This window comes from Osmia bicornis, chromosome 15, assembly GCF_907164935.1.
Source record: "Osmia bicornis bicornis chromosome 15, iOsmBic2.1, whole genome shotgun sequence".
Lineage (NCBI taxonomy): Eukaryota > Metazoa > Arthropoda > Insecta > Hymenoptera > Megachilidae > Osmia > Osmia bicornis.
The window spans coordinates 1,873,504-1,901,350 of NC_060230.1; the positions used below are offsets into that span (position 1 = coordinate 1,873,504).

Below are 27,847 nucleotides of genomic sequence, written 5' to 3' on the forward strand. Positions count from 1 at the left end.
TCGAGCAGCGCAGACGCGTTCGTTCTGCGTCGCGTCGTGCCGAGCCGAGTCGAGTCGTACGTTTCGCAGCAGCATCCTGTTTCCATCGCCGATCGCGACCGATTCACGGATCGACGATATCCCGCGAACGTATCTCCTTCGATCTTTCGCTCCTTTCCGTGATTTCATCTTTTTTTTAAATAAGATCAAAAGTCGATGGGAAGCGCGACGGAGGTGATTACTCGTCGTGTCGTCGACGGTCTCGAGGATCCGTTGATGAAACGAGAAAACTGACGAGCTGCAACGGGTCTCGTCGCGAGTGAGACTAGTGATCGTATCGCGCATCAATCGGGGAGAAAAGGAAAAAAGTGTAAACGTTCACGGGTAAGGAAAAAGACGTTAAAGAAGAAGAAGAAGAAGCACGAGGAGAAAAGGGAAAAAAAAAAGAATAGAAATCAAAGTGTCGTCGCCCGTGAAGGGATGCCTACGAAGGGGGAAAGGGGAAAAGCGACGGACTTCAGCATCGCGGCCATCATGGCGCCCAGGGGTCCGTCCTTCGGGCATTACCACCTGCAGGGCATTGGCAACGCTGCCGCTACCGCTAATACCAGCTTGGAATGTCCAACTGGCAAAGCATTCGTCGCCGATTCTGCTCTCGATCACCGTAAGTTTCATTCAATTTTCCTCTCTTTCTTTCTTTCTACCCTCCTGCGCGTCTACCCTCTACCCTTTTCCTCGCGACCAATGTAATTAAGTAAATAGCGTTCCAACACTTTTGTTTACATTTAATAAACCTTGCTTTATCCGTGAATAAGTCATACCTGGGAAACGATCTGTCGCGTGAAACGGAGCCGTCTGCTCCGACGGCGGGTCGTTCGCGGAAGGGCCAACTATAAAACCATTCAAAATCCCGGTTCTCGGTAGGACGGTGTTCTTGGAACTCGGTGATTCGACGTGAGCCGTTTTCTATCCGACGCGACGGTACCTACATAAATGGTTAAGGACTGTTGACTCCGGAAAAAAGCTAGGAAAGAAACTTCGCAAAGCAATGATTCTGTTCTTTCGTTTCATTGCTCGTTACGTACATAGTTTGCTAAGTGTTTCACTAGTTTCCATCGTTTCTACTAATAAAACTTTCATCCGATGGTCGTCCGGTGGTGAGTTTAGCTAGAGCTACGCTCGAGATCCATTAGTTTAGGCGTTGACTGGCCACTGTCCGTTTAATTACAAATTCGTGATACATTAGGCGACGCGTGAAAATAGTATCCGCGCACGAGAAAGACATTTGGCCTGGGCTAAGATGATAATTGGCGTCCGAAATGGGAGCAGAGCGACGAGCAGAAAATAAGCGACTAATTGTTGCCAACGGATACCGCGTAAATTTTACCTGTTCGCACCGAAATTAACGATCGAGGCTAGCGGCCGTAGACTCGTGACTCGGTTTTCGTCGTTTATATACTCGACCGATTCTTCTTGTTGCGTCAACGTTATTGCGGAATATTGAAAAGGAGGAAAAAAGAGTAATCGTTGGCGTTAAAAATAATGAGCGAACGAGTGGACGTCTCGAGACGAAACAGGAGTAAATTACTGGACGGGATGCAAGATTCGCGTTCATTTTCGGATGAAAAAGTATCTTTCTCACGAACGAACGATTTTTCTACGAGGGAACGTAAATTGCCCGCTGTTTTTGCGTTCGGGAACTCGTCCGGTGCTTTCAGCCGGTAATCACATTAGCGCACTTAACGACGCCATTACAGCTCCCGTAGCAATCTCGGGATTCTTAATCGTTCCCAAGAACAAGTTTCGCCGTGTAGAGTGGGCGAGGTGGAAAACATTAAATACCACAGCCTCAATTAGATTCATAGGATCCTTATTGCCCGCGTCTACGGTGATTGTTTCGCGAACGCGTTACATCCACCGACCGGCATTCAATAACGCCCGAAATAATTTACATTAATAACACGGTGAACGCTTAAACTCGATGGCTTGGTTATATTAAAAAAACACACAGTTTACTTTTTTCTTTTTTAAGGGCTAGGTAATCACGCAATTTTGTTGATAACGCGAGAAACCATTGCCTGTTATTTTCTGACGGAGTTTCGTTTCGTTTGAGACACGTGGTGGATAACTTAATTTCGTCACTGCGTGAAAAACGGAGTAACGCACTGCTGCTGTATCGTCTAATCAAATGAGCATAATGAGTAGGTCGAAAAAAGTAATAGGCATCCGAATATTAATATGGGTCAGTGTACTTCGACTACTTAGCATAACAATGGGGCTCGGCTGACCAGGAACGCGACAAATCCGCGTCGAAGGACGTTCGATTCGTTCTCATTCGATTCGATTCGAAGCGATCCGATCCGATCCGATCCGATCCGATCCTCCGGGGTAATCTCGTTCCGCGTAATCTCGCTCGCATTTCTCCGGTTGGAGCGGATGGCGAGGGAGAATCTAGAGAGAAGAAGCGCGTCAAGTCGTGTAACGCGATCGTTATTCGGCTCGTAGCGTCTCGATCCTTTTGAGCAACGTCCTTCGAACGGCTGGGTGGTGACAGGATTCTGGGTGGTCGGCTGTCGGTCGTGGCAAAAGGAAACTGACGTCAGTAGCTCGGTCATATTTCTTCTTGCCTTAAGATCATGGAACATGGGACCACCTCGTGGCACACCACCGCCCAAAGCTTTAACTCCTTCTGTTGCTCCGGAAAGCTTCCGGTAAAGGCATGCACCCTCACGGATCTTCTTTTGTGCGGTCTGCGAATATTTCCATCCCCACTGGGATACATAAAACGACCCACGCTCTCTACTCGACCGTCCTTTCGACGACGACGACGTAGCTTCCGGTTTTATGGAAGCTACCGCTCTGGATTCGATCACGTAACGCCGTAAATATCCCCGATTCGTCCGGTTAGCCGCGTGTACTTGAAATCAACGCCCAGCTATCTGTACCTGTGTAACGCGTCGCGTGTCGTTACACAACCTTATTAATACACGCTCGAAGAACGTGGAAGGTCGTTATTGCGTCCGTTTGATCGCGTACATGGCCGTTACGGAGTGGTTTTCAAGAATATTCGTGTGCCGCTTCTTTGAGGATAGCCTTTTGTCGAGGTGGAATTGGTACCGAGGAGAATTCGAGATGAGAAAATCGCGAACGGTCGCGATGCGAAAGAACAGTGGAGGTCGGGGCGCACGCAACATGCACGGTTGAGGTGTTAATTTTAACACCAGGCTTTCCCCGATGGTCACACCGTTGTCGGCCGGCTGTTTCGAAGCGACGCACGCGTTTCGCGAAACCAGTCCTGCTTGATGGCTCAATAAGGAAATTGTGGAATTTCATCTGTTACACGAGAACACGGTGTGTTGCACACATAGCTAGGTAGGAAGAGGAGTGTGCAGTTGGTCGCGAGGTCGGATCGAACGCAATGTCTTTAGAATCGCGTTATTATTGTCGAGGCAGTTTGATGGAACGAAAGGTAGATGGGTGGAGTAAAGGGGTATGTATGCATGTACGACAAGTGGCAGATCGTGCGTGAGTGCGTAAGTACGTGTACAGTGCACGCAGATGCGAGTGCACGCAAGCAGCGAGAGACGCACGCGATCCGCTCGCTCTTAACTCGGCATCGTTTTTAACGCGTCCTCGTTGTTCCTCTTCTTACACACCGACCGACCGCTACCCGGTCATCAAGGATACTATCTTCTTTTATTCTCTCAACGATCGGCCATTGTTGTCGAAGAACGTTGGCAATGTAGTTTGCGAACAATCTTCTCGACTGCCAGAGTATCTGGCTCTGGTTTTAATGAAATTTTAAAGACTCGTTAAACAAATTTATCCGTGCGTTAAGAGAGCGTGGTAACGAAACGAGCAGATGAAAACGGTGAAAGTAATTGGTCAACGGTCATGGTTGTCATAGGTAGGGTCGAAAATTTGACGGAAAACCGGTTTAGGCAGTCGGGTATCGATGGAAACGTTAAGCTGGCACGAGTTGAAACGTTTCCGAAACAGTTTGAGCGACGCGATACCGTATGCCGCATACTTTTAGAACGGTGACTGACTCGAAATTGCTGCCTTCTTGTCGCGATCGTCAGCCAATCCTCTTAACGGGGCAGGACCGTTCCTCTTTCTTTCTTTCTTTCTCTTTGCGTTCCTTATGACTGTGTTTTTTAACTCGTCTCGCTACCGTTCGGTTCCACTTCCGCGCCATCCCTGTAATCAGCCTTCGCTCGCTACCTCTTCGATAACCGTTTGTCTCTTGAATTCAAATTTCACAAAATTTAACTTCCTCCAATTTGTACGTTACCTTCTCCCCTGGATGGAAGAAAGAAACGAGAAAAGACTTTTATCTGGAATAGAAGCAATTTTTTTTCCCCCGTCCACGACACGCGCTCGACACCAGTGTGCGTAAATGCACACGAGGTATCAGTCCGCGGATCCAATTTGAGATACGAGGCCGGAAGACGCATTGTTCGCGCGGAATAGTACAAATTAACAGATCGGTATCGTGACTGGTGCAATTAACATTGTGTACACTGGCGCGGTGGATTGGCTTTCTTGAAATCTGACGGTTTAATTAGGCGCCACCTTCGTAGCAGATGCGCGGCCGGTTCGATTAATTACCCCCGCTCCAGCTACGTTTCTCTCTACTCCCTTGGCTATCGTTTTGCTTCATCTTGCTCGTTTAAATCGACACGCTGCTCCATTCCAATACCGTCGACGTGCAGAAACATCGTTTCGCTAACAATCCCCTTCTTATACAAACATTATTTGTCATTTACGAAACGGCACCGACGATCAGCTGCTCCCTCTTACTTTTTCTTTCTTCTCGATATCGAACGTTGCTTGCAACGCAAGGTGTTAAACGAAAAAATAGATGCGGATGTTTCAGGAGCAAGAACGTCGCCGGTGAACATCGTCGCGACTGCGACGGTGGTGACGGAGGAAGCTTTGTTGGCCGACGACGAGGTGGAAAACTGCGAGGGCGAGAGCGAAGGCACCGAGAAGTCTGGAAACGAGGAGGACGAGGAAGTTGACGTGGACGTTGAAGAGTGCAGCAGCGTCGACGATGGTCCCGTTCACGGTGTACCGGACGATCTGACCGGTTCCTCGTCGACGAGAAAGTGTCAGGACTCTTACAACGATCACGAACGGAAGCACCGGTTAAGAACCAGCTGCAATTCCGACGAGCTTCGGGACGTCGAGTGCCACCTCGAGACGAAGGAACTGTGGGACAAATTTAACGACCTCGGCACCGAGATGATCATCACGAAGACAGGAAGGTGAGTGGCGTGTCGTATCGGTTAGCAAAGTGGCGTATCGGTCGGTTTCCGCGACCGATAGCCACCGATAAGTCGGCTCGCGTGGCATGGCGTGCGCAGGTGCAAACGGAAGATGGCCGAACCGCCAGAAACAGAGAGGGTTACGTATTTGTCCGGTGGTCGCGAAACGAACAGGATTTCCAGGGAATCGCGGAACAGATCGTACGAAACTCGAGGAAATAATCATCGGTGTTAAAAGAAGGGGATGGAATACGAGGGACGATCGAGGAGAGGTGGTCCCACGGTAAATTGCTTTCCGTTCGTTCGAGTTACGGCTTCGATAATTGCCTCGATTTGCCAAGTGTAAACGAATTGGAAGGCGCGGCGAACGAAAAACGCGTTCGCCCGCTAACGGGAAAAGGGAATTCTTTTTTCGGCCGTAATTACCCGCCGTTACGCCGCTACGATTACCGTGGCGCTCGTTAATTATCGCTGCTCGAACACGCGGCTCGCAGTTGGGGTAGACATCGGCTACAAGCTAACCAGTCAAATATTTGAAAATATATCAATGCGCGTTTACACTTTGACAATTGTAAAAATTCGATTATGCTTCCAAAAAGTAAAAATGTCACCTTCGACCCCCGTTTGGCTTACGGTAAAAAGCTTCTCCGCCGCTTTTACCGTCTGTCACTGGCAAATTGCGACGAGTCGTACAGAAATGGAAAGGGGAAATAAAAAAAAAAAAAAAAAAAACAGACACACACGCTTCGAGCCCGACGTACTCGAACTAATGGATTTCATTGATTGGCGTTTTACGAGATATTTAAGGGAGCTTTTGGTGTAATTTATCGCGGTAATTTGTGCCTCTGTGTGGCTACGGAACACACGGGCGCTCGTGTGCACCTTCATTTTTATAGGTATGCTAATAAAGTCGAGGCCGCAGCTGCGCGAGCTCTAAGGATGCGTGACCATGTCGAAATTACGATGATATTTGGACGCAAGGGAGCCTCGTCTAACGCTGTCCCCGGTTCAATTTCCTGTTCTCTGCCCTCGAACCGTGATCGATCGAATCCGCGCGTAATCGCGTTCCTTCGTCCACGATATCTATCCGGGAAAAAATCCGTCTTAACGTTCAACCTTGAATTACTTTTGGTAATTAGGATTATTCGAAATCGAAGAAACATTGGCGATCAAAGCGATCTATAACGAATAGAAATTCGTCGAGAGTCGGAAGGGTTGGAAAGAAAAAAAAAGAGAAAAATTTCTAAATAATTTCGGGGCGTGTCGCTGCGGCTGACGTTCTTCCCGAGCACGATCGATATATCAAGAAACGTGGCGATGCACGAATAGCGTCGTTAGCACGAGAAACTTGGCACGAAATCCCAGCTGAACGAAAACGTCAGTCTCTCGAGTGACAATACGAATTCGGACCAATCAGGTGGAATTGTCTGGCCCTACGGGGTGCCAGCACCATATACTCCTCTGATTCTTCCTCCACGACTAGGCTCACGGGCTCTTTTTTCCCACGTTGGCACTCGCCACTTTTTACTCCCTCTCTCTCTACCTCTCTCCTCTTTCCCTCTTTCTTCCTTTCTTCGAGTTGCCTACTCCCGACGGCCCCGATTTCAATATCGTGAACAAAGCCAATTTCGTGCGTGCAAAGTCGAACGACGTCATTGCCATGGAAAAGGAAGAAAGGAAGAAAGAAAGAAAGAAAGAAAGAAAGAAAGCGTACAAACACGAAGGAACGAACCGTTGGTAACGCGTTCTCCGAGACTTTTAAGGAAACACTCGGTTGCCCGTTCTTGATCTAAAGAGCGAGTCGCGAGAGGAGAGCCGGTCTTTCACTTCGAAACGTGTAATCAACGAGTTTTCGTCGAACCTCGATCCACCTGACCTATACGGTTTCTTTCTCATTCGACGTCGATCCCTCGGTCCGTGTCACCGCGTCAGCATCGAACGGGAATTCGCCTAGCGAAGAGCGTCGTTTCCGCTGGGTACGGTTCCGGCTAGTTGGAGGGCAAGTCGTACGGGCTCAGTTCGCGAGGTACGTGTATATTTTTCAAAGTTTAAGTAGGCGATCGTGGACTGGGAAGCAACGGGGCAGAATAGAAGGTGTGGACGAGCAGGTCAGCGGAGAGCGAGACAGGATACCGGCAGACAGAGGGTACTCGTCACGCGAACCCTTCATCAAGGTGCCAGCAACCTACATTATACACTCACGCGTGCCTCGCTCGCCAGGCTGAACGTGCACGTTACGCGAGAACGTACACGGATCGCGAAACACGACAGAACGCCGCGCCGGGGAACGGAAAGACGACGAATAGGGAAAAGCGGAGAAACTCGAGAATTCGAAAAATCGAGACTCGGCTAACAATTCGATTGACTAGCGAGAAAGGATCGCCTCCGATATAGACATACGGTATCTGATCGAATTCCTGTTGGGTTGGTAGAGTACCGCCTTTAAAATTGGACCAAATGACTTCAGGTTTCTCGAGAAGCTATACAAATTAATCTTTTTTTTTTCACGATTTCAGCAAACTGCAATTTTTTAAAACGAGAAACCTCGAGTGATTCGGCCCAATTTTAAACGAGGTACTCTGTTTCAAACGGTGCGCGAATACTTTTGCGGTTCGCTGTAGGTAAAAGGTCGCGTAATCGTCGAATCGTTTAAGCGACGTTTACATTAGGGAAATTTTACTCGACGGAACGAGACGTTTGTGTAAACAGGATTTTAATCGAGTAGCTGTTGGTATGAATTGTATGGGAAACGCGTTGTTTTATATAACTAATCCTGGAAACGTTTCGAAGCTGGCTATTTTACGACGAAGAAAAGTGCCACGGGCATATAATTATAACAGGAACAACACCTGGCGCGGAGCGTTGCGAAGTCGTTAGCTCGACAAACATTTAAGTAACTCGGATGGCCCTTCGGATCGCTATAATATCCACTGCTTCCGTAATCCATTTGTAGCAGCCCTTCCTGCCGCTTCTGTCTGTCCTCGGGCCTGATGGCTTCACGGACTCCCTCTAACTCCCGAAACGCACCCACACGATGTTTCCTTTCTACTGCGGACAAACAGATGTACATATATACGTTGCTGTGTACGCGTAGCCGTGCTTCCAGCTCGTCGGGGTGCTTTGGGGTCGAGGTGTTCCTGCGATTATGGGCTCGTTAGCCACGGCCCATGGAGGGCTTGTTTGTTTCTGCCTAATTTGACAGGGAAATACAGTAGAACGACGTCGAGTACCAAAAACAAGCACGGTGAACGAATGGTAGATTGGAAAACGATTTTTCTCCGCGTTTGATCGCGTTTCGTTGATTAATTGACATTTTGAAAGAAACCAGTCGACGATAGATTAGTTCGTAATGATTCTCGATAGAGACAAGGATACGGAACGGTTAGGAGGATAACGGGAATTAGGGACGATAAAGGATCGAGGGAGTACTCGATTGACTTACTATCGATACTTAATAGTCGTTCGAATGTATTTGCCCAATGGTGTTCGATGTAGGGGACGACGACCCTTCAGGACGGGTAATTTCTTCGATGATTTATCGGTCGTCACGATCGGTGCTTACCAGAAATCCGAGCGATCTTGTAACGTGCTTTTTTTTTCGTGAAAATTTCTGATAACAAACAGAGCTCGAGCATCGATGAAGGGTTAAACGTGTTTCCTCGTGCATCGTTGTTGAATCGCGGAGAAATCGAAAGCTCGTTGGTCCGTGAATCGTATCTTGCGGTCGATGACTTTAAAACGATTGCGGGCTTTGCGGTCTCGGCTCCGGCCGTCATTCAATGAACGCGATCTCACGATTTGTTGCATTCGTGGCTTTCAACGTGATCGTTGTTAACCAAGCTGGATCGTAAGCTCTTGGCGTCGTCGTCGGTGGCCGTATAATTATCTCGTGGTTCTTCTCTTGTAACTTTCAGCGTGTCGCGAACGCTGTGTTTATCTCTGTTCCCCGGCGTTTCGAAGAGGGGAAAAAGGCGAACGAGGTCGAGATTCACGTTAGAAAGGAACGGTTCCGGAGATTCTCCAGCTCAACATTACGAGAATCCCGCAAATTTGACTGGATAAAAAGATTTGATAAGCGGGGCTGTTGCACGAGAACATGGCCGGTAGACAGATAATGATCGCGTAGGTGATCGCGTTGATCACACGGCAAGTAGATGGTGATAAGTTGACCAAATCCAACGCGTGCATTCCACGTGCTACCACGTTTTGTGCTCTAACACATCCTTTTCCGATAGTATTGCAACACATTCTGAATATTCTAGCCGCCTCCTCGTTCGCCGCGGAGTCCGTCTGAGTTTCCTTGTTTTCTGTATTCGTACCTTTATCTTGTCTTCCTTTTACCCTCTCGCTCTCCTTTTCTTCCTGCTCCGGTTTATTAGACAAAACCCTCATTTTTCGAAACATTTGCTCCGTTTTTCCAAACGATAACACCGTTTTTACACTCTCCGTATGACGACTCGGTGTTCTCTCGCTCTGTGTTCTTTCACTCTGTGTTCTCTCGCTTGGTGTTCTCCCGATCTGTGTTCTCTCGCTTGGTGTTCTCCCGCTCTGTGTTCTCTCGCTTGGTGTTTTCTCGCGCTGTGTTCTCTCGCTTGGTGTTTTCTCGCGCTGTGTTCTCTCGCTTGGTGTTCTCTCGCTCTGTGTTCTCTCGCTTGGTGTTTTCTCGCGCTGTGTTCTTTCGCTTGGTGTTCTCTCGCCCTGTGTTCTCTCGCTCTGTGTTTTCTCGATTAGTGTTCTCTCGCTTATCAGTTTCTCGATCAGTGTTCTCTCGCTTGTCATTTTCTCGCTCGGCGATCGCGTTGACTCCGGGGACAGGTATTCGGTACCAGACGGACAAGTCGTCGTTACCTTTTGAGTATCAGGTCCTCCGTTGGTGTACCGACGAGATTTATCGAATAAAGCAAGCAAATCGTCCTCGCAAATTCTCATCCGGATGCAGGGAGGTAGCTCGTCGAGAAGCGATAGTACGTTTTGAAGGCAAGTTTTCCGACCGGTTCGGTTTCGAGGATTGCACGGTCCTGGGCATTGGTTCCGTCGCGACAAACTCATATCTTTGTCCGCCATGTACAAACGACGATGAATTTATAAAATGAATCTTATTAAAAGTATAATTTTTCTCCTTCTTCTTGGTGGTTTCGCGAAGCCTTAGTAGAATGCCTTGGTGTTCTCGGACGCATTGACGTCAACGAGAAGGCGCATCTGTGCGGCGCGTGCGCCTCGACGCCGAAGGTGTTGAAAAGTTGACTGCATATAACGAGGTTCAAGGGTGACTCGCTCGTAACGAAGCTTGAAAGGCCTGCGGGCGCTCCTTTCAATCAAGCCTGGCTAGTTAGACGCGCCTTTTGCCTCGGATTCGAACTCGACGACTCCGTGGATCCGACGAAAACCCACTCGTTCCAAGAATCTTTCGAACCTCCACGACTATTTCGCTCGCATTTCCGTTTCGTTCTTTTCGCCAGATGCGTTTAAACCGGTACGTCAATTTCGCGACTCGTTCATCGTTTCACTATTGATTTGTCCTTTCGAGGTTAAACGTCAAATTTTCCATCGGTCTGATAAAAATAAAAACGAGGACAACTTCGTACTTCTCGTCGCTTCGAAAAAGCAACGATCGTCTCGCGTACAAGATCGTATCGTTTAAAAAGAGAAAGAAAGAAATAACAGAGGGAGATAAAGACGACGTAAACTACGCTGGTCCGCGTACAGTCAACTCTAGAATTCTTATTAACATAAAACGATTTTTGTTTCAAGACGGATGTTCCCCACCTGCCGGGTGTCGTTCAGCGGATTGAAATCGGATGGCAGGTACGCGGTGTTGATGGACATCGTGCCGGTGGACAACAAACGATACCGATACGCGTATCATCGGAGCTGTTGGCTGGTCGCTGGCAAAGCGGATCCTCCGGCACCAGCCAGGCTCTACGTTCACCCGGATTCCCCGTTCACCGGGGATCAGCTTCGAAAGCAGGTGGTCTCGTTCGAGAAGGTCAAGCTGACGAACAACGACATGGACAAACACGGTCAGGTAAGAAATCTGCTGGTTAATCGCTCCCTCGTTCGTGTGCACCCTCGTAAAGTGGAACAGAAAAAGGTCAAATATCGATCACGGGGACAAGAACATGCTCGTTTTTGTTTCGACGCGTTCTTTAAAGGAGTATATTCGATTATTAACATACTCGGAATCGTTTCGTTAAATCGCTGGAAAGTCGGATAATGCGCGATGGAAGGAGGGAATTCGAAGGACGTGGAAGGAAAGCAGGATAGACGTTTAGCGAGAAACGATATATTCGCCTGGTTATTTATCGGTAAATTCACAGATTGCCGGGTCTGGTTGTGTGGAGGTGTCATTTGGCCGGAAGGCGCGTAAGTTTGTCGAATATAAGGCGGTCGATTTAACGAACGACCGGTGCCAACGACGTGGACAATGCTCACGGATTACAGTGTCGTTTTTCACCGGCCTGTATCGCGCAGTTTCGCTCTCCTTCGAGGCATCGAAGACGTCGTTGACGACGAGATTTCGGACGTTCGCGCGCACCGAAAATGGCCTCGTAAAACGGATACGCGACGTTACCGCGGTACGTAGGCGTGGTTATCATCAACATTGCTCGTTAATCGTGGGCGTCGAAGCTGCCAGCCCGTGAAACGTAATATTCCATCGTCGTGTCGAGCCGATCGATGACGAACCAATCTTTCCGCGCGCGTGCTAAACCTTTCCCTTCCCTCTTTTCGCCCTCCTTTTCTTTCTTTTTTCATCTCCTGACCACTTAATTACGAGCGAGCGTGAATTTTGTATTCCTTAGCCATCTTCCTTGCGTACATTGTATAAAGGATGAAAATAAACGAATTGAAGTAGCAGGCTTGGACGGAAGAAAAATTGTTCGCCACGGATCTTTGGAATTCTCCGAGAAAACTCTGAACCACGGTTTAAATAGAATCGAGTCCGTTTCTTTCTCGCACGTTGAAATATCGTAGCCGTAAGAGGTTAACACCGTAAAAAGTGTAACTGTATGGGGGAAAAGAGAGTAACGGGGTAAAAGAGCGTATAGAGAGGTAGAAAGGTAGAGAAAGGAGGCGAACGAGGGTCGCGCGAACCGTCCGGTCCGCTCCGCGGACTGGCCATAATGTTAGGAGCATTATAGGCGGTTGCTGGTGGTGTCGTAGGTGGTGCGTATAGTAGGCACGACGGCGTGCCTATAAGCTAATAAATTGAATGGATGTTTGCCTGCAGCTTTTGTCATGATGATCACGAGTAGCCCACGCCTGGCCCGTTGAGCACCTTTTGAATCTCTCTCCACCCAGCCTGTTTCCCTCTCTCGCCTACCTTCTCTCACGGCTCCTCTTTTCTGCTTACGTTACCCTCCTTCACCTTATCTCGGCTGGTACCACGGTATTACGATACGGACGATTACAAGGTTCGGAAAGCTGCTTCGACTACCGCTCGGAACGATCGTGTGTTCGAAATACCCATCGGAGGACCGATTTCCTTCGACCGAATCGTTCGTTAGGTCAACCGTTTAAAACGCGATCGCTGGAATTCTGAATTGTTCGTTTCACCGTGGCATTCGTAGAAACGCGTTTGCGGAATGAAAGATTGCCGTGGAAAAGATAGGCGCACGTAGGTGAGGATACACGGATGAAGCGCGGCCGAGAGGTTCGAAAGAATGGAAGGAAAGAAAGAGGTAAGCAGTCGAGCTAACCATGGAGGAACACGCACACCGGTTAAAAGCAGTCGCGGTGAGAGGAGTAGTGCCGGGAGAGACCGGGAGAGACCGGGAGAGCCACGCAACGCCAGTCAACTCAACTCGACGACTCAAGTGGTAGGGAACATTCCTTCGCTACGGCCACTATTTCATCGTTTCGTATGACGCGATATTATAAGACCCCCGCCTGTGTGCTGGCTACTACACGGTGGTCCAAAAGCAACCGTCCACCTGCGAGCATCGCGAGGAATCCTCTTCACCTCCGCGAGTTAGCTGCGGGGATGCGCGGTATCTCCGCGCTCTCGCTGGATCCACCGATATTTCTCTCTCGTTTAAATCTAAATTACCCCTGGAACACGCTGACGTTCTTCATCTCGGACAATTTCGATGCAACGCGAACTTGGATCGCGAGAGAAGGCGACTTTAATTCATCTTTCTTCCCTTCTTCCTCTTTTTTTTCTCGGTCCATCCTCGTGTCGAAAAAGGGAATAAAAAATCTAACGTCTCTCATTATTTTTCTTTTCCACCTCTTCGCGACACTTCGAACGGGTTAACGAGGAAAAATATTGAACGATACTGTACGAGTACGGGAGGAGGGAATGCTGGAATCAATGGATATTAATAATTTCTTAACGCGGCGCACTTGTAGCGCCTGAGATGCCAGGAAGCTTTAGTCAGCCATAACATCGAGATTAAACGCGATTTATGATACATCCGAAAGGGAGACGGCGAATACTCGATCGGGATTTACGGTGTAATTGAATAAACACGGGCGCAGAGAGGAAGGCTCGATTCGACGAAAGTATAATCACTCCCTTGTTATTGCTTTATCGAAAATAATTTCATTAAATAAATTTCAACGAATATATTTTTAAAAGTAATTTTGTTATTATTCCACGCTATGAGTAAGCTACGAATCGATTGCATAAGCTTGTCAAACAAATTACACGGCAGTTCAGAGATATTCAAAAAAACACGAATTAAATCAGAGTATAGATTATCTTGTCTAATCGTTAAGCAAATTGAAACACGACGATAACTAATTAGTAGACCGCTACCTACGGTACCAGTAATTCGACGTTATAAATCAAAAGGTTAACGCGTTTCGAACGAAGACTCATGCGTGACGAGGCTATTAAATATTATTTAAATAATAATGTTTATTCAAAGAAAATAACACGGTGGATTTTACAGGCAGTTAACGGATAATAAAGTATCGCCGATATATCTTGCTTTGCAGAAAGAAATAGTCAACATTCGAAATAACATTCTAACACGTTTCAAAACACGGATGGCAAACGCGTTAAAGCACGAGCCGTAGCGTTCGATAAAAGGTAGACTTTTAATGTCGGAAAACAAAGAAAGAAAAGAAACACAGTTGTCTGAATAAACGAATAGACCTTTTGAATCTGGAATGAAGCTAGCTGGAAAATGATGGTTCTCACGATCTCGCGAGGAATCTCCTTTTGCCTGACACGCCAAGTATTAGGTTTCCTGTAGAAATACCTGAGCGAGTCGCGACCGAGCAAGGGTTGATGAATTAAACGAAAATTTATGCAGATGCGCTGTTTCATCCGCGTGCATTACACTTACGAGCCTTCGTATACGTGGTGTTAATTTCGGAAATTTTTAAATATCCAAGGGACTGTCAACGTGACCGATGCGACGGACGAGAAAGGCTACTGTTTCGATTAAAAAAGAAAGTTCGAAACCGCTGTCGAGGATGATAGACCGAGAAGCTCGACGCGACGGTTTCGGGATAAATTAGGGTAAGATGATATAGGAGTACCTTAACCCTTTGCCATGTAATATCGAGTCACACTCGTGACGCAACTTACAATAGAAACGTGTGAAATTTTGCTAATACTTTTAGTACGGTTGAATTTTGGGTTGAATTCTAATTATAATTTACCCGATATTTCAATTTTCTTTATTTATTTTTATATTCAAGCAATGAACGTTAGCTTCGACTGACGCAACTATAAAAAAAAATCATAGGAGCAGGGGTTAAGCTTTAAAATATTGTAAAAAAGAAGTAAAAAAGTAACGGTTGAAGAGGATACGGTGTATATCGTGTAACGCGCGTTTACGAGTGGATCACTGGGTGTATGCGTGGCCGGTGGGTGCACGGGTGTGTGAGTACAGTGGCATCCACACGTAGCAACCGAACGGAGTAGAGCAAATTGGAGTTCTGACAGGTTGCAGTGGGGTGTCCCACCATCCAACGGCGCAGAGAAAACGGATAGGGGCACCCCGGGATCCCAGACACCTATAATCGTACGGGCATAAAGTTGCCCGCTTGGAAAGCTACGGTCCGCTCTCCGTTCCACGGGACCCCGCGTACTCGTTATCCAGACTCGGATTAAATTCGTCACTTTCGCCTCTTCCCGCTACATTACGCGCCGATGCATCGTACAGAAATCCTAATCTTTTACTAGTTTCAAAATTTGTCCTTGCATCGTCGTGCCAGAAGGCGAATGAAATATTTATAAGGCTCGTTGCGTAATCGCGACACACCGTCTCTTTCGACCAACGCGGATAGAGACGATTTAGAAAATTCCACGCCTCGATGATATTCGAGGAAAGAATCCAATGAGCTACGATTTATAGGCATTTTTTTCAATTTCGATTTCGATTTCATCGGTGCTGCTGTTCTGCTTGGTACGATAGAAAAAAAAAAATGAAAATGTAAGCTGGAATTGTCAGAAAGCTTACGGTAGAGCGGCCATGCATGGCACGGAGTGTTTTATATATTCAGTCTATAATTTTACTTGGATACTACCTCGGAATATTAGACGTAGCGAGGACTAAAACGAAAACGTTATATTCCTCTCTGCCCGGACGTTGATCGGCTTTCGTTGAAGAGCCCCTTCGAGTGGCTATAAAATCGCGAAAAACAAGGGGAACGATATAATAATTCGTCGCGTATGAAGATCCATAACGGTAACGATAAATACCCGGGGTAAAGAAGCGTTACGAAAGAGGAGGAAACGCTTGGTGGCCAGCAATGTATCGGGATATTAATTTCATGGTATAATCTCGCGTTATAAAAATAAATTACGAGCGAGAAACGAGCGGTGGAGCGGCGTAGCCGGATTAAGTAACAAAAGGGTTCTGAGGACATTTCCATCCGGGGAACGAGATTCAGGCCGTGGACGAAGAAGGAAGGTCTGTTCCCTCGGGTTCCTACGTTCGATCGAGAACTATCGGTCGAAGCGAGTCCACGAAAGAAGAAAAACGACTATAAATCCTGCGTGTAATACTGCTATCAACGTGTATTACATGGACGCCGCGTTGTTTGATAAATCGCCAGATGCAAATTGCCAACGTCCGACGATGAGACTGGATTGGACTTCGATTTCTCCTCTCTACACGCTGTACATACACGATATTACAGCGCGCGATAGAGAGGGATTGTCACGAAAATTAAAATTCGAAAACGAGGCTAATTTCAGAGTACTCTACTTCTTGCAATTACCATTTATATATGACGTTCTCGATAACAAAGATAGCGTGATCGTAACAATAACGAGAATGAATTTTCGTAAGAGATAGGTAGAGTTGTAAGTTGGCTTAATAAAGTTGAATATGATCGAGTCACGCTCGGTGGAAGACACGCGTACCCTACCGGTTGCCCGATGACCAGGCTCGTTTACGAAAAATTGAGACGTTTAGTTAATTATCGAATAACGCGATAACGACGAGTCTCGCTTCACGCGATTGGGGACAGGTTGTACGCGTAATTTTCTCTTTTTTCCCCCTCTTGTTTTTTCTTTTATATTTCTCCTTTTTTTTCTTTTTTTTTTTTTATTTTTTCGTCGTCGTACAACGGCACGCCAGTATATTCGTGTCGGGGAATGTCTTCCAGCGTGTTAACGCGCGCGATGCCAGCCGCAGATATCGGAGATATATTTTCAGCGATAATCTTGTCGCTAATAAAAATCCCATTTAATAACGCGTTCCAAGGATGCACGCTGCCGTAGGTCTCCTAACGATCCTTCGGGTTAATAACGATAACGAATTTTCAACAAGTAGCAAGAAATAAACATTCGTCTTTTTTATCGTTCGCGTTAATAACCGGGTAGCCAGGTATTCGTTTCCACGTTAACGTTAAGGAATTTATTAGGCTCCTGTCGAAATATATTAAAATTCCCTCGTCGAGCATTCGTTCGCGAAGACAAAGACAGTTTTACAACTATTTTCCGGTGTAATTCGGAGCCGGGTGAACAACATTCGGGCGATCCTACGTAGGCTTGCTCGTTTCGCAGAGTGGTTCGCGGGTAACGAAATAAGTTATCTGATTGGATACGTTCACGACAGGTTTATCGGGTGGACATCGCGATCGCGAGCGTGTCTGTAGGTGTGAAACTCCGTTTTCCGAGCTTCGAGGCAAACCCAACTTTCCATATATGTACGTCGCATAATATGCAGCGTCGTTTGATGCATCTGACGTACAAAGGACTAAACTGTCCAACTTTTGTGATAGTCTGATTTTTTTTCTAGACATCGGTCAAACTTGAACCGCTATCCAGACTGACAGGCGGAAGTAAATGAAATTTCGTACCGTATGCAAAAGTAATCTAAATGGAGGGAACGTGAAACGATGGTTGCAATTTCAATTCCCCGACTCGCAAATGTATCGATTAGACGCGTTCGCGTCCACGTAATCGCAAAGTTCGTGCTAGAAATAGTTGACGCACCGGGACACTTTACCTGGAATATTTGCGGCAACTTCGCGTTAAAGTTGCGATTCTGACAACCGAGAGATTGAAGTGTTCGTAAGAGCGTGAGACGCGATATGCGAGAAATTTGTTTCATCGTAGCACATTGTTTCAGACAGGAAATCGATACGCGACTTCTGTTCCGGTCCCATCGATTATAGCATCGGTCTACTCAACGCGACGTTCCAGCTTGCTACATTTTATCTTTCTTTATTTATATATAAAGCGCAAAGACGACCGTCCGTGTTACTTTTCAACTTGAGAACTACTAGGGTTAGAGATACACTCTATAGTCGTTGGAAATGTTTCCACGAGACCGTTTTGTTTGCGCGTCTCTGTGATCGGAGTCAAAAGTTAGAGAGGTTTAAATTTTTCTATAGAAAGTCTATGAGTCGCACATTTTAGCTGCGCGCGCATTCCCTGAACGATACGTAATATGTCGGCACGGGGCGCCGGGGCTAAAATCTCCCTTAGATATCCTCTTAATTAGGGGTGTACAGAAGTTCTCATAATTTTTAGAACAATTTTCTTTGTTATTATTTTATAGGCAATAAAATGTTTTGTAAGAAATTTGCACAACTGCACGAATAAAGAAAAGTTAGGTTAGATTGACGCGATAACTGACCATAAGGCCCATTAAGGTTTGTTAGATATTTAAGAAATATGAAAAAGTTAGAGAAAAAACATTTTGTGATAATTGGTCAGAAATAATGTAAGTAGATCACTAACAATTGAAAGACTACAATCTGTTTGAACTGTCTCGTTCATCTTTTATATTATACCGGCGTTTCATACCCACCATGTTGCGCATTTGCACATATTATGTATGTACGCATGAAAAAATTAAAATTTAATGAGATTACCAACTGTAACGAACGAATGATTTAAGGAATACTTTTTAAATCGTTTGAGAAAATAGAATCCGCATATTTTTGTAATACGTCATTCAGAATATGTGACATAACCATAACCTCACAATAGTATTACTACGCATTTCGTTGAACATTTACATTATTAAAAAGTATTAATAAAATATTATCAAAATATTAAATAACTCACCGTCAGAAGATCGTGAAATGCAGAGTAGCAGGTTCGTCAATGTTTATAACTCACGATAAACGATAAAACAGGATAGGACGCGCACTAATACACACTGCCTTTCCCCGCCACGAGCAGTTGTGTTTCGTCGAACGGACAGTGGCTAGTTAGAAATAATACACTAGTCGCGGAAACTTTTAAATTATACGCTTCGCAGCGATGTTAACACTTTTACGATAAATTCGATCAATTAATAAATTCACGCGTCGCTCGAAAACGGTAGACACAGTATTCGACGCGTTAACCTGTTGCGAGACGAACGAGTACGATGCTTTCGAGCTTTTCTAATCGAGACTCAATACGTCATCAATCGATCTCTCGCTGTGAGCTGGTTCGCTTTTATTTTCAGATCGTGTTAAACTCGATGCACAGATATCAGCCTAGAATACACTTGGTACGTTGTCGGCACACTGACGACAATAATCTTCACATCACCGACCTTCAGAAGGAAGAACACAAAACCTTTATATTTCCCGAGGCTATCTTCACGGCGGTCACTGCATATCAAAATCAACTGGTGAGTATATGGCTCTATCAAGGTGAAAGAGAGATTTAAAACGTTTCGCAGCTAACGAAGAGTGTACCCGATTGTTTTGCAGATAACCAAACTGAAGATCGACAGCAATCCGTTCGCCAAAGGTTTCCGCGATTCGTCGAGGCTGACCGATTTCGATAGGTAGGTAAAATATTCGTTTGACTGTGTATTTCGAAGCTGGAGAACGATAAGCGATTCTTCGGAACGGCGCGGCGGCGTGGCACGGCGTGGCAGCTCGAGCAGAGCGGCGGGGCCTCGATCATTACGCGCCATTATAACGTCGGCACCTTAATCATAGCGCGGGCCGAATTATCGCACGATCTTTTAGATCTCGTTAAAAGTGGAAATTTATACAACGCTAAATGTTGAAGGAAAGAATGAGAGAGAAAGCGAGACTCTCGATCTCGAATAAGCCTGCTCGCACGAACGCTCGATTCCAAAGAGACTTATCCACGATCGTCTATCTACATGAATGACGATGCACCTGCTCTCGCGTCCTTTTCCTCCGCGTTTACGAGCAGGGCGGATACACGCGTGACAGAAAAGAAGTTCCTTTCTTTTTTCTTTTTTTTTCACCAGCTCTATACGCGCCCCATCAAAGGATTATCGTTTACGACTAATGCTTCGATAACTTGATTAATCTTGGCAGATGGACGCGAACAACATCTTTCGTTATCGAACACTATACAGAATGTTTCCCCAGTCTGACAACTCGTTTTACTTCCAGAAAGTAGGTGTTGATTCTCGACAACTCGAACCGGAAACGAACGAAAGTATAACTTAGATATTTCCGAATCGTGCTCTGTACGTTTTTCGAAATCGAAAAATCCGCGATACTTTTCCGGAGCGTTTTTGTGTTTGAAACGGTACGCGTGCCAAAGGTTCGATCGAATGCTTCTTCGGTGACGATTATCCGGTCGTTTGACGTTCGATTAACGAGTAGAAACGGTGGCTACTTGGCTGCAAATACGCCCACTATATCGTTAACGTCGCACCCAGTCGATATCCGGATCGCGCTTGAAGGTTTTATGCAAATGCTGGCCAGGACGCGTATAGAGAGGAGGATGTGCGTGGCCGTGTGCGTTGCCCGGAGAATCGATAACGGCTACCCAATAAAGTCGTCTTCCTCTGTTGCTTTTGCCTCGCGAAAACGATATCGAGCTGCAAACGTGTTCCTTTAGCTGGCCGTACACGCGTGTATAAGGCTATGTATTTATTTATTTTTTCGACTCGAGTCGAGTGCGGCGATCGTGGTGCGGGCTCCGAAACACCTGCTTTCGGGGATCGTGCAACCGATGCGATTAAATAATTTGTCCGCTCGTAATGGAGCAATAAGTAAAAGATTTTAGTGCCGACGGGAACTGTACCGATCTAATTAACTCCCTTCCGTCCACGCTTAACCGTGTTTATAATTTCAAATTAGATCGATTGCAGGAGAGTCGAGCGAAAGTAGAATTAACGAACAGCAAAAGTATAAGTTCTAGTCAGATATACATCTGAAGAGGATTGTCTGGAAAGCAACGCCGGTTCGGTTGGTTCGGTTGACCGGTAATCACGTGCAAATCGGAGGCGTGTCGAGGCTCAAGCGGAAAGTCCTTCTTCCAGCTCTTAATGCGTTCGACGCGATGTTGGACGCGCTTCCGAGAAACCATGGGCGTTCCGAGCGTTTCAAAAGTTTTTCGTGAAATGTCAAATCGAGGAAAGGAGAGAAGACGAGGGCGAGTCGTCGTTTCACGAAACCATGTGAACGCGAGAGGTCGGAGAAGTTTGACGCGACCCCCGAAGTTAACGGTTCGACGATCGACCACTTTAATGACACGGCAGTTTGGAGGAGGCGATCGTTTTGAAATCACTGGCCAGGCTCTAACGCGACCCTCCTCAAATCAGCACCTGCCTAACCGAGATCACGAAAAATCTTGCATAGTCATTCCACGCGTTACAGCGGATTTATCTCGGGGGAAAAATCGGAGAAGAAAGAATCCCTCGGTTCCAGGATTTTCCATTTACTCGATTCGAAATATAATCGGTTCCAGGGAGTTATCTAGCCGTGGCATCCCGCGAGGAAATCGTTGGAAGCGTGATCCGCGCGACATTTCGCGAGCCTCTGGATCTCGGTATCGGGTCGCGATAACGTAGGGCGTGCGAGATCGAAGAGAAGGATCGATCGGTCGGAAGGAAGGCTGGACGCTGAGCGGTGCGGCGCGGTGGTAACGGCAGTCGTGTTCGGCTGCACGGATGCGGCTCTGGCGGCGTCCGGAGTTAATGAGAGAGCGGCCGTACGGGGCAATACGGCGCATGCTCCCGCCCACTTCACGCCGCCGCTGATAGATAGATGCCCCTCCGGCCCTTTTGCCCCCTTTTTCGCTCTCTCTCTCTCTTTAGCCCTTACTCTCACCCTCAACCTTGCCTTCTTCACCCTCGATCTATCCCTCGTCCCTGTACCCTTCCACCGTACTTCTCCTCGCGCCGAGAGTCGACCATCGTCGGGTCCATGCTCGCATACGTGGCCGCAAAAAGCCACGAAATCGTTGTTATAAAGATATTACGGTAACTGCGAAAATTTAAGAACCATTTATAAAAACGTGCCTTCGCCTCGGCTCTTCTCTTTCCTTATTTCGCCTCGTCTGCCGTTCTGCTTCGCCCCGCTTGACCTTGCCTCGCAGGTCCAAATTTACGGCCAGCTGCCGCGAGAAACTCGAAATTGCCTGGACATCGGCTTGCTTGCGGACGTTCGCGAAAAACGTTCGACCACGAACGGGATTGCCCGCCGAGAGGCGAGTTCTTTGTCGGCCCGTTTTCGCGGGAGTCTGAGCTCGAATCTATCGGTCCGCGTCGATAACGAGCTAGTTACGATTAGGTGTTACTCGGAAAGACTCCGTTCGGTTGGCGGATCGTCGAAAGTTGAAAGTGAAAAAAAGTCGAAGAAACGGGTGACGTGGAAGAAGCGAACTGCTAAAGGAAGAGGGGATCGAGAGGGAGGGAGGGAAGGGAAAGAGAGCGATTCCAGGTTCTCTTCTCTTCGCTGGTTCCGGAGGGCAAGGAGGGCAGGGCATTCATCTATATTAGCTTCGAGAGCGGACGGCCTGTCATTACCGCTGCCGCTCCGGCCTTCTTCCTCATCTTTTTTTTTCCTCGCAAACTCTCGGCCTTCCTCTTCTCTCTCTCCGGTTCGCGTCTCGGAGCGTCCTCGAGCGAGCAGGATACTCTCTGCCCTGGTATCCACCGGTTCGCGTCCACCGGCGCAGATCTAGCGGCATCGCAACCCTCGCCAACTCACCGACAGCTCTCTAACCGATACCCAAAGACTCCTCTTTAGCTCTGCGCTCCATTAGCCAACCGCGTTACCAAACTGCCAGATGGACGACCAAACGAACGAACGAACGAACGAACGAACGAACGAAAGAACGAACGAACGGTCAAAGATGAAAGACGATTCTGGTAGCCAAAGCTACGAAGCTAATAACCGCGCCGTTTAAAAGACGAAAAGAAAAATTTCTAGCAAAGGTGTTATAAGGGTAAAGAAAGGGGATAAAGGAAGGTGGACGAGGCAGAAGGTATATCCGACGCGTCAGGGTCATTACCGGATCATTACCTTCCATACCTACCGTGCGACGACGATGATGGGGCCGAGTTGCGAGCACCGACTCTCTTGGTCGGTACCTCGCAGCGGTAACGCTACTCGCCGTACGCGGCTTCCACGCACGATCGTTGTCCACGCACACGCGGAGAAGCCGAGGCAAATACATTGAGAGTCGGAGCGTTCTCCAAAGAGAGAAGGCTGGATCGCGCGTCGGACGGGTCGGCGGCAGCCGGGTAAATTACAGGCTCGACCGTATTTTGCGTTGTTTTGTTGTTTTTCAACGCGCCGAAAGGAAATGAGCGAGCAAACGCGTCACGCCACCCCGAACCTGCTAATTTCTATTCATATTTTATGGCTATTAATTTCTTCACTGTTACACTCGCTCTTTCTCTGCACCTTTCTCCCTTTCTTTCCTTCTTTACTCGCGCCGATCCTTCCTCCGCATCCTTCCTTTTGCTTCCACTTCTTTCGAATCTTCTTCTTACCCGTATTTCAGTACGATCGCTCGCTCGTTTCTCATTTACCCTACCTCTTTTTCTACCCTGTCCATTCTCTTCGACTTATTCTCTCTCTCACTCCTCTTCCCATCGCTCCGTTGCTTTTTCGTTCGCTTTTCCGACTCGATCTGGCAACCGCCTTCTTCCTGTGTCACGCGAAAAATTATCTTTTTTTACTTATCCCTTTGGAATTCCACCCTTTCGGCTGATCGCGGGGTCAGCCGCGCAATGTTATCTTTTTACGAAGAAGAACGCGACGCGTTTTCGTGAGACATAAAGAGAAAGAGAGCAATCGGTACGAGTCGAACGAAGCGGCGTCGCTCGATCGACTACCTTTGGCCATCAGTGGGGTGTAACCTATTATTATCTACCACTTACCTAATGCCCTGTGTCAGCCTCAGGGTAGGCGGAGAATAACAGGCTCCCCGTTCGATGGGACTCCCCTTCGCTCGCTAATATCACTAGTCTCTGCTTCATCGCATCCTACGAAAGCGTTTCTCGCCTACCGTGGAAAAATTTTTCTTTTTATCATACGTACTTCCTTTATCGATACGAATCGACTGGGGATGGAAGGGAACTATAATCGTATTTGTGTTTCGTGAGAAAGAAGGGAATTTGCGAGAAAATCGCGAACGAAGAAGGAAAAAGCGTTGCCGAAAGGTTTGAAATGTTGCCGGTGCTCGAGAGGCGTATCAACGTGCGTCGCGTCGCGGACGCTTTAATATTTTAATGGGTAACAGCGGTGGCCGGTAATTAGAACGTTTCGAGCGTAACCGCGTGATTACGCGGGAAACGCAGACTCGCCGGATCGACGAGCGATATTTATTGGTCGGTGGAAGGATTAGAGGATGGCTGGCATTAGCGGGAATAGTAATAGACGACCGCCTCGGGCCGTTCTCTGGTACTGTGGCAAACGACTGTAATTAGGGATTTTATTGTCTGTACATAAGGAAGCTTTATGAAAACGTTAAGGATTGTAATTCAAGGACAGCCAGGCTACGGGGCGTCCGTGAGTTGCAACCAGCGTTAACACTCTCGGTGCTGCGTCATTTCCGTTTTGCGTACTACACACAGGTGTAACGTCCAGTGTAACGAGCACCAGCTACGCTTCTCTTTACACTTGAAAGTTTTATAAACTTGCCGCGCTCGACTCGGTTTCTTTCCTCGACGTTAGACGCTAGGTATCGAAGCGAAATCGAAGAATGGTACTGGACGACTAATAGAGTTTGGCCGTTTGACAGCGATATTTCAAGAGAACGAGAAGAGGAATGGCCGTGGACGCGGCGTGGCGGTGTGTGGTCCGGCACGTTCGAGCGGACGGCGATTAGCCCCGGGCCCCCTCCCTAATCCCTCGCCTTTTTCAGCCGGCACTCGTTTCTTCGGCCTGTTCGCCCTTTCGCGCCTTCTTCCTTCTTTCTTCTCTCTCGCACTCGCTTTGGCACCGGAAATCGCGTAACGTCGATATACCCTGGAACCTCGAACCGATCGTTCGTTGGTGTTTTCCCGTTAACGAGGGCTGCGTGCCACGTTTCCGTGTTCGTTTCTTTGTTCTTCGCGCGGTCACGGTGGTCCAGAATTCACGTTTCCGCTCGACTCGCATAAAACCGCACTCTCGTCTAGTTCTCTCCCTGGCGTCCGTTGGTGTCGCGTTACGCGTTAAGCAGTGTAGTCGAGTGGTAACCGAGACTACGATAACACCCATTGTTCCTCTTTTTCACCCTTACCCTTTCTCTTCTTCTGGCATCCTCTTCCGTCGACGGGTTTTATTTCTTCACCTTCTGCGATCCCTCAGCCCGTCGAAAACTTTCGTCACGGAATTAGCCGTCTCCTCCTAAGAAGAAAGAACTCGAAGACGATTCCAAGGAACGGAGGATAGCGAGCGTGAAAGAGAATCTCCGGATCCAGGAACGGACGGCTGGAGGTTCGTCGGACTTTCGAGGAACCGGATGATCGATAGGTGGTATCATCCTCGAACAGAACCTCGGTAGAATTATCCGACGAGCAGCCTGGTATCAGGTTTTCTTTCAACCACTTGACGTTCCCGGAGCCTACCGAACTGCGCTCCTCCGTCGAGATCGTTTTCTCGCGTAGGTCAACGCGGGTGGGATCGTTCGGCAACAGAGAAGCTTCAAATTCCGCTAGAGAAAAAAAAAAAAACGCGTAGTTGTTTTTCGCGATCACAATGAAGTCTTAATCGTCGAGATAGTACCGGCGATAATTGCACGGTGTTTACGTAGCACTCCCGCGCCCGCGGTAATTACGAAAGTAGGAAATGACGGTGCAACGCGGCCACCACGACTTGGCAACGATACCGATCATTAATTATCGCGAATATCACGCGACGCCACCAAGAAGACGCGACGCGACGCGACGCGACTCGTTTTCATTCGCGACCGACCAATAATTCGCTCGTTAGCGTCCTGCCAATAAGCGTCTCTCGATCGTCCCAAGCGTACAATCGCTCGTAATTAACCCTAATTAAGCTCTCGCGTCTAATGCACCAAATCATCCATCACGTCAGTCCGTCGCGAATCGAGCGTCCCCGGACGTCGATGAGAAACGCGTCGTCTTAATTATGCGCCACCGTCAGCCATCTCCTCCTCCCACTCTTACATCCGTTCGACCCTCGATCTTCGTCTCTCTTTTTATCAGTGCGAAATTTCATCGAATCATTCTCCTCTTCGAGCGCGAGCTGAACGTCGATAACGTCTTCCTTCGTCTCGATCGATCTATGTTCGATTTCTCCTTCGATTGCGTTAACGACGAGTTTCGTTTCCGCCCGTTTTAGACAAGTTCCTCGTACACCTTTTCTGATGGTAAACGCTTAAGCGAACAAAGGTCACGGGACTTGCCATTACACGTGATTTTGCCCGAGCGAAACTGCATACCTGATCCTCGCCAGCTTTGCGATTAAACACAGATTAGCGCCCTTTAGCATATAGGATTCGATGTAAAACAGCCAGCTCACTGTCGTCCCTCCACCTTCCACGACCCCTCTTGTTAGCTACATACGAGGGTTACATTCCTCTAACTTGGGCGCCTTGATTTCACGATACTTACCGACAGTATTTTTCATGCTGAACAACAAAATTATATGTATGGAAAGCATAAACGGTAAATTATTTGTTTCAGAGATCCAATGGAACTGATGGAGCAACAATTGGTCAGGTGTGGCGTGGCTCCGGTTAGGTTGTACGAACATTTGGCTATGTCGTCGCCAGCCGCGGCAGCGGCAGCCGCAGCCGCAGCCGCGGCCGCGCTCGGTGCTCAGCAACAACAGCAGCAACAACACCATCAGCAGTCGCAGCAACAGCAATCGCAACAGGAGAACGGGGCGCACGCGTTGTCTCCGTGGCTAACACCGTCGACGGCACTTTTGTACGGGACCGTGGGGCAAGCGCACCCCGGAACCAGAACAGCCACTGGAACATCGTCCCCGTATCCAGCCACCGCAGCCTCAGCTCCGTTTCCTTATCCAGCCACCCTTCCGTGGCCCTGGCAGCCGCCACCCGTCGCCATGATCTCACGAAGGTCCTCGCCTCCTACGGCAACAGCTCCTTCCCTCAGGTATGCTCCCTATCCTCCACCCGCCAGTACACCTCCGCCACTTAGGACTCGTCCTTCCACCCCCAATTAGCGTTACACAGCCCCACGGCAATTCGCCTTAATTCCCCCTTAATCGTATCCTTCCCGCGTCCAGCCGTCGCTCCGCTTCGTTGCGTTCCTTCTTTTCGGACGAGTCGTGGACGCGGCGCAGCCAAAGAATTCCCTCGGGCCGAACGGGATCATCCGATCTTCTTTTTTCTTTCTCTTCTGTTGATACACCTTTCACGTAGACGTAATTTTACCCGTAATCGTTTACGCGTACTCGTATCGCGTCGTTCCTCTCTCGGACTGCGAGGAATTCGGCGAGAAAGCGTTTCGAATTCTCCTAATTCTTAGCTTTAAGGAAACGTCCCGTACTTGTTGGCTATTTGTGTCCGCGTAATGTAACCGTAGACCTTTCGTCTCGAGATTCGGGCAACCTGTAAATAAATCGAATCCAATCGAATGCGTTGCAACGCGAAGAAAATCGATGCGAATATGTAACATAGACGTTATGTAAAGGAAAGGAAAAGGGTTGACAAAGGCACGAAAGTGCGTGCGTCGAAGGAGGATGAAATAATTCGTGCATAACTGTAACATATACCATGATAGTATTGAACGCGTCTTTCCTCGAGACGAGCGACTTTGTACATAAAATCTTTTACCGGTAGCGATCAGTAGCGTTAACGTCGCCCTATTCACGATGTAGCACCGATAGAAATAAACGAGTTTTCATTAACGCGTCGCCTTCTATTCCCTTCCATTGTTCCCTTTGCGTGTTTGACCGTTGGTGTTTTTGAAACGCGTGTTTTAACGAAGACGATTCGTTTCGAGTGGTACTGGAAGGAGGTAGGTAGGTAGGTAGGTAGGTAGGTAGGAAGG

The 27,847-nt window shown here is 47.7% G+C and overlaps 1 protein-coding gene across 2 annotated transcripts; it reads left to right on the plus strand.

Moving 5' to 3' along the window:
• LOC114878721 (T-box transcription factor TBX20-like) lies at positions 1 to 27,688 on the plus strand. 2 transcript variants are annotated; one of them, XM_029192829.2, is made up of 6 exons: positions 1 to 643; positions 4,844 to 5,249; positions 11,001 to 11,274; positions 19,118 to 19,285; positions 19,368 to 19,444; positions 26,513 to 27,688. In XM_029192829.2, the coding sequence occupies exons 1-6, from the start codon at positions 460 to 462 to the stop codon at positions 27,015 to 27,017; spliced, it is 1,614 nt and encodes a 537-aa protein (XP_029048662.1). In that variant the 5' UTR covers positions 1 to 459; the 3' UTR covers positions 27,018 to 27,688. The 2 variants fall into 2 exon arrangements, with proteins under 2 accessions (XP_029048662.1, XP_029048663.1); XM_029192830.2 differs by having other exon boundaries at positions 4,859 to 5,249.
• Positions 27,689 to 27,847: the final 159 nt, after the last annotated feature.

Coding starts and splice junctions, on each gene's coding strand:
- LOC114878721 (XM_029192829.2), top strand. CDS start 460: ATGCCTACGAAGGGGGAAAGGGGAAAAGCGACGGACTTCAGCATCGCG. Junction 644..4,843: donor CGATTCTGCTCTCGATCACC/GTAAGTTTCATT, acceptor ACGAAAAAATAG/ATGCGGATGTTTCAGGAGCA. Junction 5,250..11,000: donor ATCATCACGAAGACAGGAAG/GTGAGTGGCGTG, acceptor TTTTGTTTCAAG/ACGGATGTTCCCCACCTGCC.